Below are 12,785 nucleotides of genomic sequence, written 5' to 3' on the forward strand. Positions count from 1 at the left end.
CTAATCAGTCACACAAGGGGAAACCACATATAAGCGCTATATGAACCTGCCGATGATGAATGATGCCAATGTAGTAAATAGAACATTGAAAAGTTTTATTCAAAATCCATTCCATGTAGGTATAAAACAGCAGTATACCTTGTACAATGACCCCCGCTCGATCTGCAATGGTGAAGCCAAAATAAGGGGTTAAAAACTCACAACTTGGTGACCATCCAGTGTGTGTGTGAAGGCATAAAACCAGCCAGGAACAATGCAGTAGTGTTGACAGTTGTGTCTTGCTCGGGCTGTGAGGAGATGAGAACAGAATGCCACAATCCTGGACAGGGAAGGGTGGAAAAGGGGTCACACGATGCCCGGTATAGGAGGCAAGGAGGATCGCCTTCTGTGGCCGCTCCGATCACCCACAACGAATGCCAACCTGGAAGGGGACCCGGATGTGATGTCAGACTCTGGGGGAAGGAGGACCAAGGTGAGGCTTGAACCGCTATAGAGCCGCTGGTGGTGAGCGGCATGTGCGGTGCCCAATGCAGGGGAGCCTTCTTCTCGTATGAGATAGGGTTGTTACCAGCGCTATGGAGTTTTCAGTACCTTAAGTTAAATATTGTGATGTAAGCTGCCTCCAACCTACCACTGAGGTAGTAAAATGGAAAAAAATGCACAATGTTGGGAATGGTGCTATCACTTAAAATATTCAATAATAAAAGTGTATATTGTGCGCATTAGTAAAAGATAAACTGCATAAAACATCCGTATTCGGTAAGGTGCATATAGTGCATACAGTGCTTGTGCCCCTTTAAATACAAAGTGCTATGTGCTGGTTAAAAACTTCAATAAACAATGCATGGGCTGTGTTTAGTGTACCATAACATATATCACATATGTACAGTATATAAAGTGCTGAGTGCTAGTATTGCAAAAAACCACGTGAGTGATAATGTGCTTTTTAGATATTCAATATGGCACCTGTGGATCCCCACAGATAGCACCGCTGCTTACCGCACACGTAAGGCAGATGACTCAGTCGTTCCTCGGTCACTAAAACACAAAAGAAGCCTCCATTGCATAGTATATGGTAGTTGTGTTTAGAGCAAGTAGCATCCACTCACATTTAGGGAGTTCACTATCAGTATAGGTGTTCGCCGCGATGCTTCCGCGTTCCAACGGCTTCTTCTCGTATGGTTGTCCTGTGACAACTTTTCAATGTTCTATTTACTACATTGGCATTATTCATGACTATTATTGCCGCCATCAGTAATCATCATCGGTGGGTTCATATAGCGCTTAAATGTGGTTAACCGTTGAGTGACTGATGCTTTTGAACATCCCTCCTGGTGTGTTTTTTTCCCACACAGCTGCTACTTGACCCCCAGGTGTTCTGCCAATTATCATGGAGAGGACGCTGGTCCTGTCATACGATCGCCAGATTTATTTGTGTTTTTTGTGCTCCCTAATCAGGCTAAGTCTGAGGCCATATTGAGCAAGGGATATAAAGCTGGCGGGGATGGGCTGTGGGTGTTAACAATAGTGTATTCACAAGTAACGGGAAAAACCGGAATTGGATGCAGCAGGCCGGGATGGACCATCATTTTGAGTAAAAGTCATTCAAAGCAGTAGTATATATAAGAGGATGTATAAAATTAATGGTAAAAGAACTAATATGGCATACGTGCAGTCCAGTCTGCATTGAAAGATCCAGAGATCCCAGGGGTCCCGAGCAGCGCTCTGGGATTCAAAGGGGCCACAACAATAGACTTTGCCAAATTACCTGTGGGGCCGCAATAAACCGAAACACGGGCCGCAATTGGCCTGCGGGCCAGACTTTGGACATATATGGCATAATGGAATGAATATGGAACTGAATGTCGGTAACAAGAAAAGCCAGCACATGAATGCTTTGTTTCGGCAACTGCTATGAGTAAGGCTATGGCCGAAACCCGTTAGCATTTCTCCATGTTGTACACAGCTGTCATGCTGGAATAAATCGCATCAAAACTAAGCATTAGTGCGCCGGCTTTTCTTGTTACTTGAACTTTTCCTGTATTAACTTTTTATTATTAATTTGCCAAAATGTATTTCAATTTTTTTCTCAGTCCTACAGAGGACAAAGTTTATAATAGATTTTTTTAAACTTTACAAGCTTTTTCAAGAAATTCAAAGTTTTATGAAAATATCTGACAACAAGCACAATTTTCATAGATTGGTGATCAGCTTGTAAGTACACCTGCTCTATATTCAACATGTACATTATTTCCATTATTCCATATTATTGTGCTTTAGGAACCAACATAAAAAAGTGAATTTAAGAACTGAAAAGAAAAGGATAGATGGGAAGGAGGAAGTATGTGGTAGGTAGGACATATACTAGCCATAGATGAATAGAATTTCTAATGAAAATTATTTGAAAAAGTCTTAGGAAAATTTGCAGGAAAATTCATAGAATATCAAAATGTCGTTCGAAAGATTTTGTTTGCTTTTAACATTCAATTTTGGAATGAATGGACTTAACCGAAAAAAAAACCACGTACAGTGTTAGAAATTAATTTGATTGAGACAAATCTTCCATCCTGCTCCTTAACATGTTCTCATCACTGTGGTTTAAAACAAATGTCAATTTGACCCCACTAATGATTACCAAAACAAACAAACATTCTTAAAACATTTTTTTCCTAAGCATTTTTGTTTGAAATTTCTTGGAAGAAATGTCTGTGTCCAGCATTAGTGTGCTTGAAAACGTAGGAGGGTCCGTAGCTAAAAATCGGGGTGGGGTTAGAGATGGTTTGTCTTCATTATGTGGATTTGCTGAGAGACTTCTACAACTCACTTGTAGGTTGACAACAAAGAAAATGCCCTCTGCCCCCACCTATAACTGGCCTTCATAGCAAAGAACACATGGAAGGGCAACGCACATGAGACAAACAAAAATAAAATTCCCAGTTCAATTTGCTAACCAGTTTGCTTACCAACCAAATTAACCTGTCTAACAGTTTGCGTCAAAACAGGGGTTTACTTAGCACACATTTGCAAACGCATGGGTAAGCTGGAGGGCCACTCCACGGCACCCTGTATTACCTGCAGTCCTAACTCTAGTGAATTTATGAGAGTCTTCACAGTGGAAGCACATGCAAGCTAATGGATAGATAGGGGGCAGGTGAGCCTGGAGGTGGCCCATCCCTCCTGAAAGGTACTTGGGGGCATAATGGAAGCCCAGCCAATGGTATTACAGCAAAGGCATCCAGTATGTCCACTCACCAGTAGACATTAACAACAAAGAAAATGGCCTCTGCCCCACCTATAACTGGCCTTCATAGCAAAGCAAAGCAAACATGGAAGGGCAATGCACATGAGAGAAACAAAAATAAAATTCCCAGTTCAATTTGCTCCAGTTTGCTTACCAACCAAATGTGTGCTAACTAAACCCCTGTTTTGACGCAAACTGTTAGACAGGTTAATTTGGTTGGTAAGCAAACTGGTTAGCAAATTGAACTGGGAATTTTATTTTTGTTTGTCTCACTTGTAGGTTGGGCTGCCAAATTAAATAGTGGACCATAGGTATAATTTCTTGAGGGGGGAGTAAGGTCTCATCCCGATCTAGTTGAGAGTGATAGTTTAAATAAGAAATTATAGAAATGATTGGAGGCTAACAAGCTATGCTCATGTATAAAACACTGCCCTCACTGGGGTCAACTGGCCATGGAGCAGTGTCGCCACAAATGTGACTACTGTATGCTTTAGGGCAGTCATTCTCAACCAGGGTCCTGTGAAACTCTAAGGATCCTCCAGAGGTTGCTAGGTGTTTCTTAAGCTGTGGCTGATTGACCCCCATCTGATAGAGCCTGAAAAGTTCCATGGCCTACACCACTTGGCAGAGCCAGCTGAAAAAAAGTGACATCCTGACCAGCACTGTAAGGGGGGCATTCTTTCCACTGACCCCCAATTTACTGATTTTGACAAGGATTCCCCAAGACATGAAAATAATTTCAGGGTTCCATTAGGGTAAAAAGGTTGAGAAATGTTGCTCAAGGGGCAGGATGGCAGGTACAGTATGTGGCTGTCATATTTCATTGTGCTAGTTCGGCAGGCTGAACAAACGGTCGAACACCCCAATAACTCGGGTGTTTGTCAAATGGGCCGTATAGCTTGCAACTCCTACATCACTGTATTCCCACTCCTTTAAGAAACTGAGCTCACTGCCTCCACCTTAAAGGAAGACAATGCCAGTTTATTTAAAACATGGTACCAATAATTGCTACACAAGCTACAAAATACTTAATTGTTTTTAAAAATTACCCTTTCACCTCAGTCTGTAGTCTTTATGATGTTCTACAGGTCCCTGTGGGGTGACCTGTGAAGTCGCGGTGCACAGCGTGCACCGCGACCTCGGCGCGACTTGCACGGACTTCATATAATTGAAGTCAATGCAAGTCGCCTCCAGGTCGCCCCAAAGTAGTACAGGACCCTTTTTCTAAATCGGAGCGACTTGTGTCGCTCCTATTAGAACGGGTCCTGTACTATTCAATGGCGAGCGACCGACCGCGACTTGTCAGGCGACCAAGTCGCCTGACAAGTCGCGCTAGTGTGAATGGACCCTTAATTTGCAAATATGGCATCCATACACTGTAACACCTTCAGGAATCTCATTTCCTGTTTGTGCAAGTGACTCACTGCCTTTCTCAGACGTCTGTACAGAGCACAAATTCAAATTACAGTAATCCCCCAGCAGTAGCAGCATCATCAGTTCTAAAATACTTCCAAAGGGTTGTTTTACTGACCGCTCAAAAAGGTCCGAAGGTCTCCTTTCTCTGTGAACTCGGTGACAACGTAGAAGGGATCCTGTGCGGTACACAACGCGTGCAATTTGGCGATATTCCTGTGATTTAGCGTCTTTTGAATCTCAATTCCACTCATGAAGTTGTTTCTTTTAAATAACTCTGTAGGGTGAGATGAAGAATAGGGTAGTGGAATGACCATAAGATTAAAGTAGACTCTTGTAAGACAACCCTATTCTGGGCCACCTGGTCCCCTGTATCATAAGCCACTCATGACTGGATTAAGGCCATCAATCTTCCAAAAGTATTGTTTCCCATAGGCCTAGATAGAACCATTCACTGACTCTCACTATACAGATCATTTAAATCTATGGGCGCTGAACAACTTTTCGTTGGGTAGGATGTAAACAGCCACAGGAGGCCACAGCCCCCTGGAACAGAGATGTAGGGGGGGGAGAGGGGGTTGACGGTAATATTAAGTCCATATTGAAGGTACAGCTACCCTTAGCAGGCAAATAGGCAGCAAGGAGGGTGTTCAAGCCTGGTATTAGAGCTCCATTACATTATTTAAACAATTGACAATATTAAGATGTGTCATTACAGCCAATAAGCAGATTCAGCCCATCCTTGTTAGTTTGAATATAATGGGTGATGCAAGGATTTGATTTCAGGAAGTACACATATCCTCTTGCTAACCCTGTAAGGTGGCCTGTGTTATGCAACTCACATAAAGGTAAAAGGAATGAACTCCTGACTTTAACACATCCTGTGCTTGCTGGATAGAATCAATTACTTTAGGTTGCCGATAGGAGGTGTTCACAAACCTTCAGATATGGTCTGGATGAGAACTTTCCTCCCTCCATCTGCCCAGTTTCCCTCCCAGAGGCAGATCTCGGAAGCTCCAATTTTAATGCCTCTGACTTTTGTCATCAATGTGAAATCTGACAAGGGTTGTTCCCAGGTGTCATCGATGCAGCTGTCAGCCTACCAAGACAAAACACCTGTTATCAGTAAACTTTAGGTGTATGCCAATCCTAACAATAGACTTCTATTATTTGCTCCCAGTTACGGTGCATCCGGAAAGTATTCACATCGCTTCACTTTTTCTACATTTTATGTTACAGCCTTATTCCAAAATGGATTAAATTCACTATTTTCTTCAAAATTCTACAAATATCCCATAATCACAATGTAAAAAAGAAGTTTGTTTAAAATCTTTTCAAATTTATAAAAAAAAAAAAATCCCATGTACATAAGTATCACAGCCTTTGCTTAACTTCTTGCCATCCGCGCTATAGCCGAAGTACGGCTACAGCGCGGACTCGAATTTCGTCTTTAAACGGCCTCCCAGAGACAGTCTCCCCGCGCGCTCCCGCGAGCGCGCATCGGGGAAAATCTGTGTTGGCCGTGTCCCTTGGACACAGCCAATCACAGATCGTGGTAAATGGGCAATCACATCGGCCATTTACCACGTGATCGGCCCATGCAATGAGAGATGATCTCATATGTAAACATATGAGATCATCTCTCATCGCCAGCGCTCCTTCCTCACACGGAGACTGCAGTGTGAGGAAGGAGGAGAACCGATCAGCCATCGGGGACACAGTGGAATGTAATCAGGGCACTGATCACCAGTGCCCTGATTACTACAGAGGTAAAAAAAAAAAAAACAATGTGCCCACCATCAGTGCCCACAGTGCCCACAATCAGTGCCCATAGTGCTGCCAGTCAGTGCCCATCAGTGCCTGCTCATCTAGGCACTGATGAGCACTCACTGGCAGCACTATGGGCACTGAGTGTGGGCACTGATGGTGCTGCCCATCAGTGCTCATCAGTGCCGCCCATCAGTGCCACCCGTCAGTGTCCATCAGTGCCACCCGCCAGTGCCCTACAGTGCCGCCTATCAGTGCCCATCAGTGCCGCCCGTCAGTGCCGCCTATCAGTGCCCAGCAGTGCCACCTCTGTGCCCAGCAGTGCCACCTCTCAGTGCCCAGTAGTGCCACCTATCAGTGCTAATCAGTGCTGCCTATCAGTGCTCATCAGTGCCGCCTATCAGTGCTCATCAGTGCGGCATATTAGTACCTCCTCATCAGTGCCCATAAGTGCCACCTCATCAGTGCCCATAAGTGCCACCTCATCAGTGCCCATCAGTTCAGCCTATCAGTGTCCATCAGTGCCGACTCATCAACGCACATCAGTGAAGGAGAAAAATGTATTTATTTTCAAAATTTACTCGCAGAAAATAAGAAAAACTTTTTTTTTTTTTTTCAAAATTTTCTGTCTTTTTTGTAAAAAATAAAAAACCCAGAGGTGATTAAATACCACCAAAAGAAAGCTCTATTTGTGTGAAAAAAATGATAAAAATGTCATATGGGTACAGTGTAGCATGACCGCGCAATTGTCATTCAAAGCGTGAGAGCGCTGAAAGCTGAAAATTGGCCTGGATGGGAAGGGGGTGAAAGTGCCCGGTAGGCAAGTGGTTAATACTTTGGTAAGGCGCCTTTGGCACCAATTACATCCTCAAGTCTTTTTGAGTATGATGCTACAAGCTTGCCACACCTGTTTTTGAATTGCATACTAGCTCATTATGCCTTTGTCTTTACAGGTTTTTTTTTTTTCTCTAATTTTTTTGCAGAGGGTTTACTTCCTCTTGAAGTACGTTGGCTCATTAGGGCCTCTACAAAAACTCCCAGCTTGCTTAGAGAGTTGCTCCATCCTGGAACCAGTTTTGTGCTAGTGTGGTCTGGGGAGCTTGATACCTGCCTGTGCGGTGAGATATAGCCTGTGTTGCAATCCTCTTAGACAGGAAGATAGGTGCTGGGGGCAGCACAAGGCTGCACCTAGTTGATAGCCAGGGAACCTATGTGTGTAGTAAGTTGCCAAGTTGGCAAGGGTTTATTTTCATGTTTCTTTTTGTTTTTGTTGTAATTTTTTTCCTTATATATAATGTAAATAAAACGCACCTTTTGTTTTTTGTTACCCACAGTGCTGTTTTCTGTGCCTAATTTTGTGTAGTAAACATATCCAAGGGGTCACACACACCTGCTGCCGAGCTAACGCCCTCACAATTGGTGGAGAAGGTGGGCAGTTTTGTAAATAAAGGCCAGTATGGAAGAGATGCTGAGACAACTTGTTGTAGCAAATGCCAATCAACAACAAGTGAACCTCAAGCAAAGGTGTGCAAATGAACAGTTACAGCGGAGTCTGGAGAGATTAATGCAGCAGCGTCCCCAGACCAGTGAGGCAAGTGGTTCTACTAATACACCAGCCATTTACTGTCAAAAATGACTGGAGAGGATGATCCTGAGGTGTTTTTGACCACCTTTGGAAGGACTGCTGAAAGGGAAAATTGGCCTAAGGACCAGTGGGCTGGACTGGTGGCCCCATTATTAGATGGTGAATCGCAGAAAGCTTATTATGACCTGGAGCCTGACCAAGCAAAAGACTATGATGTGCTGAAAACAGAAATATTGGCATGGCTGGGTGTCACCCTGGCTGTCTGGGCTCAGCTTGGGCATAACTGGACTTTTCAGCTTGGGAAACCCCCAGATCTCAGATGTATGATCTCATTCACTTGAGCAGAAAGTGGCTGCAGCCAGAGACTTTGACAGCACCAAAGATTTTGGAATGTGTGGTTATGGATCGGTTCCTGAGATCTCTTCCTTCTGCCGTCCAAAAGTGGGTAAGCCATGAAGACCCAGAAATGGCAGACAAGCTTGTGGATCTCGATGAGAGGTACTTAGCTACAGAAAACTTGACCTCCTCTCCCAGGGACTCATGGACTTTCCACCCTAAGACTAGACCATTCCCAACGGCGGGTAAGGTGATACCAAGGTATGAGGGTGGAGAGAGTGAGAGGGAAGGGGTTCTACCTAATGTCTGGTGGAAACAGCCTGGGAAGTCAAGGCTGCAGGAGGCAGTGGAAAAGATTATGTGTTGCTGGATTCAGGTAGCTTGCTAACATTGGTAAAAGCTGAATTAGTTACTACAGAGGTCTCTGGGCATTAAAACAAGAAACAGAAAAAGCGCTCTGGGTGCAGACTGCTTTAATCAAAGTGCATGGAGGCAATACATAATCAGCAACAAAAATTATGGGTCATCAGCAGACATGTATGTAAAGAGATCCACCGGGTGAAGTCATCCCTCTGATAATGCGTTGTGTGCCTGTAGAAAGGTGGAGCTGTGGAACAGCAGAGAAGGTGGCTGCCTTGATCTCACTGTGTCCCGATGATCCGGCAAGGCTAACGCTGCAGTGGAGGGAGAAAAGGTCACATCCGTGACGCTCGCTGGTATCCCGGGGCCCGGAAAGCACGACGTGTTTCTGAGCATGCGCAGGGTCCGCAACAGACATGCGCGCTCTTTCTTCAGGTGCCTTGTGTGCCTTTGTGTGTTTTTTTCTGGGCATTAAAAGGTGGCTGTTTGTGTGCATGGGGACACCAGAGAGTATCCTGTGGCTACAGTGTCTTTTGAGACCCCCAAAGGTAACCTATCTAAGCAGGTGGGGTTAGAGTCTCACTTACCACATGATGCCATTGTGGGGAGTGATTTTCCAAAATTCTGGTAACTCTGGGATTGTCCTGACCCCCCACAGTTGCCCCTTTAAACCAGGAAGGCGAATCCCAGAAATCATCGTTAGTGTTAGTACCTAAACCTGATGGGAGCTGGCAATTTGGAATGATTTTTTAAAGTTGAATAAAGTTACAAAATTTGACACCTATCCCATGCCACGCATAGATGAATTGATCCTATTTGAACCTATGTGTGTAGTAAGTTGCCAAGTTGAGATGGGTTTATTTTCCGGTTTCTTTTTGTTTTTGTTGTCATTTTTTTCCTTGTATAGTGTAAATAAACCACACCTTTGTATTTTTTCACCTGCCATACTGTTTGCCGTGCCTAATTTTGTGTAGTGAACCCATCCAGGGGGGGGGTCACACACAGCCGCTGCTGTGCTAACCCCCTCACACTAGAGATGTTAAATCGGGTTCAAGTCTGGGCTCTGGCTGGGCCTCTCAAGGACATTGAGTGGCTGGGGCACTCAAAGACGTTGTCCCACAGCCACTCCTTTGTGCTTAGGGTCGTTGTCCTGTTGGAAGATGAACCTTCGCCCCAGTCTGAGGTCCAGAGTGCTCTGGAGCAGGTTTTCATAAAGAATGTCTCTGTACATTGCTGCATTCATCTTTCCCTCCATCCTGACTATTCTCCCAGTTTCTGCCACTGAAAAGCATCCCCACACATTGATGCTGCCATTACCATGCTTCATTGTAGGAAGGGTATTGGCTAGGTGATAAGCAGTGCCTGGTTTCCTCCACACATGACACTTGCCATTCAGGCCAAAAAGTTCAATCTTTGTTTCATCAGACCAGAGAATTTTGTTTCTCATAGTCTGAGAGTCCTTTGGGTGTCTTTTGGCAAACTCCAAGCGGGCTGCCATGTGCCTTTTACCGAAAGGTGACTTCCGTCTTGCCACTCTACCATACAGACCTGATTTTTGAAGTGCTGCAGAGATGGTTGTTCTACTGGAAGGTTTTCCTTTCTCCACAGAGAAATGCTGGAGCTCTGTCAGAGTGACCATCGTGTTCTTGGTCACCTCTCTAAGGCCCTTCTCCCGTGATAGTTCAGGTCTACAGACAATTCCTTTGAACATTGTGGCTTGGTTTGTGCTCTGACATGCACTTTTAACTGTGGGACCCTTATATGGACAGGTGTGTGCCTTTCCAAATCATGTCCAATCAGCTGAATTTACCACAGGTGGACTCCAATCAAAATGTAGAAACATCTCAAGGATGATCAGTGGAAACAGGATGCACCTGAGCTCAATTGTGAGTGTCATGGCAAAGGCTGTGAACACTTATTTACATGTGATTTTTTTATTTTTTATGTTTAATACATTTGCAAATATTTCAAACAACCCTTTCACATTGCCATTATGGGGTATTGTTTGTAGAATTTTGAGAAAAATAATGAATTTAATCCATTTTGGAATAAGACTGTAACATAACAAAATGAGGAAAAAGTGAAGCCCTGTGAATATTTTCAAGATGCACTGTAAATTTACCATTGAAAGCATTTTATTACATCTTTGTGATACATGCAAAAAATGCCCATTGATCCTGGCGGAAACTTGGGAGCTGATAGCTTCCTATAGAGGGCTGACAACGCTGCACTTAATCCTCAAACATTGTTACCACCCTTCCCTGATCTACTGTTGTGGGCTAAAGAACTAGGGATGAGCGAACTGCCCAGGGTTTGGTTTGAGCAGGGTTCGGTGAACTTCAGAGTAGTTCAGATGCCAAACTCAAACTTAGCTAAAATGAATGGGAGCTGAATTTATCAACTTAAAAATGATAATTTTCTGAGCTAAAAGGCATTGGGGTGTCAAAAATACCATGGGGGCGGGCACTGCCCTGGGTATCATGTATCTATGCAAATAAATGTATTGAATGCCTAAAGGATAAGTTCACCTTTTACCCACTTCAGCCCTGGAAAGTTTTATCCCCTTAATGGCCAGGCCATTTTTTGCGATACGGAACTGCGTAATTTTGACGGACAATTGCGTAGTTGTACGTTGCTGATCCCAAAAAAATATTATGTCCTTCTTTTCCTACAAATAGAGCTTTATTTTGGTGGTAATTGATCACTTCTGCAGTTTTTATTTTTTGCGCTATAAACAAAAAAAACAACAATTTTGGGAAAATAAACAATATTTCTAAGTCCCGGTTCACACTAGGGCGACCTGTGAGGCGACCTGGTCGCCTCACAGGTCGCTGCAGGTCGCCTCCCATAGGGAAGCTGCGGACCCGTTCTAATAGGAGCGACACAAGTCGCTCCGACCTAGAAAAAGGGCCCGGAGCTTCTTTGGGGCGACCAGGAGGCGACCGCCATAGACTTCAATGTTATGAAGTCCGTGGCGGCCGCTCCGAGGTCGCCCCGGGAAGTAGCGTCGCGTGTATGTGAACCGGCGCTTACTTTTTGCTATAAAATACATCCAATACTCTCCTACGCAGCAACTGCACTACTCTCCTCCATTCTCCCCTGTCCATTCACGGAATCATTTGTACATTTTGTGAATAGGTTTACAGAAAACAGAGCATTCTGTGACTGGTCAAGAAGAGAGGAGGGGCGAACAAATAATAGGACAGCTTCTGTGTAGGAACCTCAAATGTCTCCCAACAGAGCACTGGAAATATAGCAATGGATATACTATCAGTGCTCGAAAAAATTGTAAATTGTTTAATGAGGTTGTGCTCATGTGTAACAGACTATTTTTTCAGATATCTCTTACCTTAAGAAATGGTGTGAGCGGTAGGCAGTCATGATCGTTTAGGTGATATCGGTAATAGTGGACCAGATCGTGGATGCAGGTAAAAGATCTTTCTCCAAAGATGTAGACTTTTCCTTTATCTTCTTTCTTGATCATGTAATGGAGGACCTCTTTGTTCCTTCGTACTGGAGGAAAGAGAGGTGGATGTAAGACTTGCATAGGAAAGAATCTAAAATCCCTTAGCGCAAACAGATAGTGGGTGTGCAGCCCATATATGCCGTAATGTTAATGTCTAGGGTGATGTTGTTAAAGGATTCTGCTGTATATATGGCAGCAGCACTTCTTCAATGAGGATATTGGATGCCTCTGAACTGTGAATAAAATTTTTTCGGTTCGACAAAGAAGCAAAACCGCTCCAAAACACGTTGCCGTCCATTTTCTGATGTCACTATGGCGTGACGTCCCTGCAGCGTGACGTCACTATGGCCCGACGTCCTCTGGCCACAGATTTATCACCGCCTTGCGTTCCAGCCTGGTCATGGCTCCAGACTACATCTCTCCCTGCCTGTCAGCTCACCCGGCAATGACCTCTGGATATTCTTACCGTGCTCCTCTGAGAATTGTAGACATTCGGCTGCCTGCTGATCCGTCCAGTGGAGCCCCCACTGTGACACCCATCTGTGTCCCTGCCTGGTACAGCGGTCATCCACGACAGTTCCATCCATCTTTCCTGGACCCTTGCCAGCAGCCACCGG

General features: G+C 44.4%; 1 protein-coding gene across 1 annotated transcript in view; it reads right to left on the bottom strand.

Moving 5' to 3' along the window:
• Positions 1-12,785, bottom strand: part of LOC309566453 (uncharacterized protein) — a 67,985-nt gene that overhangs the window by 39,888 nt on the left and 15,312 nt on the right. The window contains exons 4-6 of the mRNA XM_082271600.1: positions 12,052-12,215; positions 5,594-5,753; positions 4,773-4,931 (exon numbers count right to left, since the gene is read on the bottom strand). Of these exons, the coding sequence (XP_082127726.1) occupies positions 4,773-4,931; positions 5,594-5,753; positions 12,052-12,215 (483 nt within the window). The remainder of the gene's footprint in view (positions 1-4,772; positions 4,932-5,593; positions 5,754-12,051; positions 12,216-12,785) is intronic.

The sequence above is a fragment of the Pelophylax lessonae genome, assembly GCF_965119305.1.
Source record: "Pelophylax lessonae genome assembly, chromosome: 11".
NCBI lineage: Eukaryota > Metazoa > Chordata > Amphibia > Anura > Ranidae > Pelophylax > Pelophylax lessonae.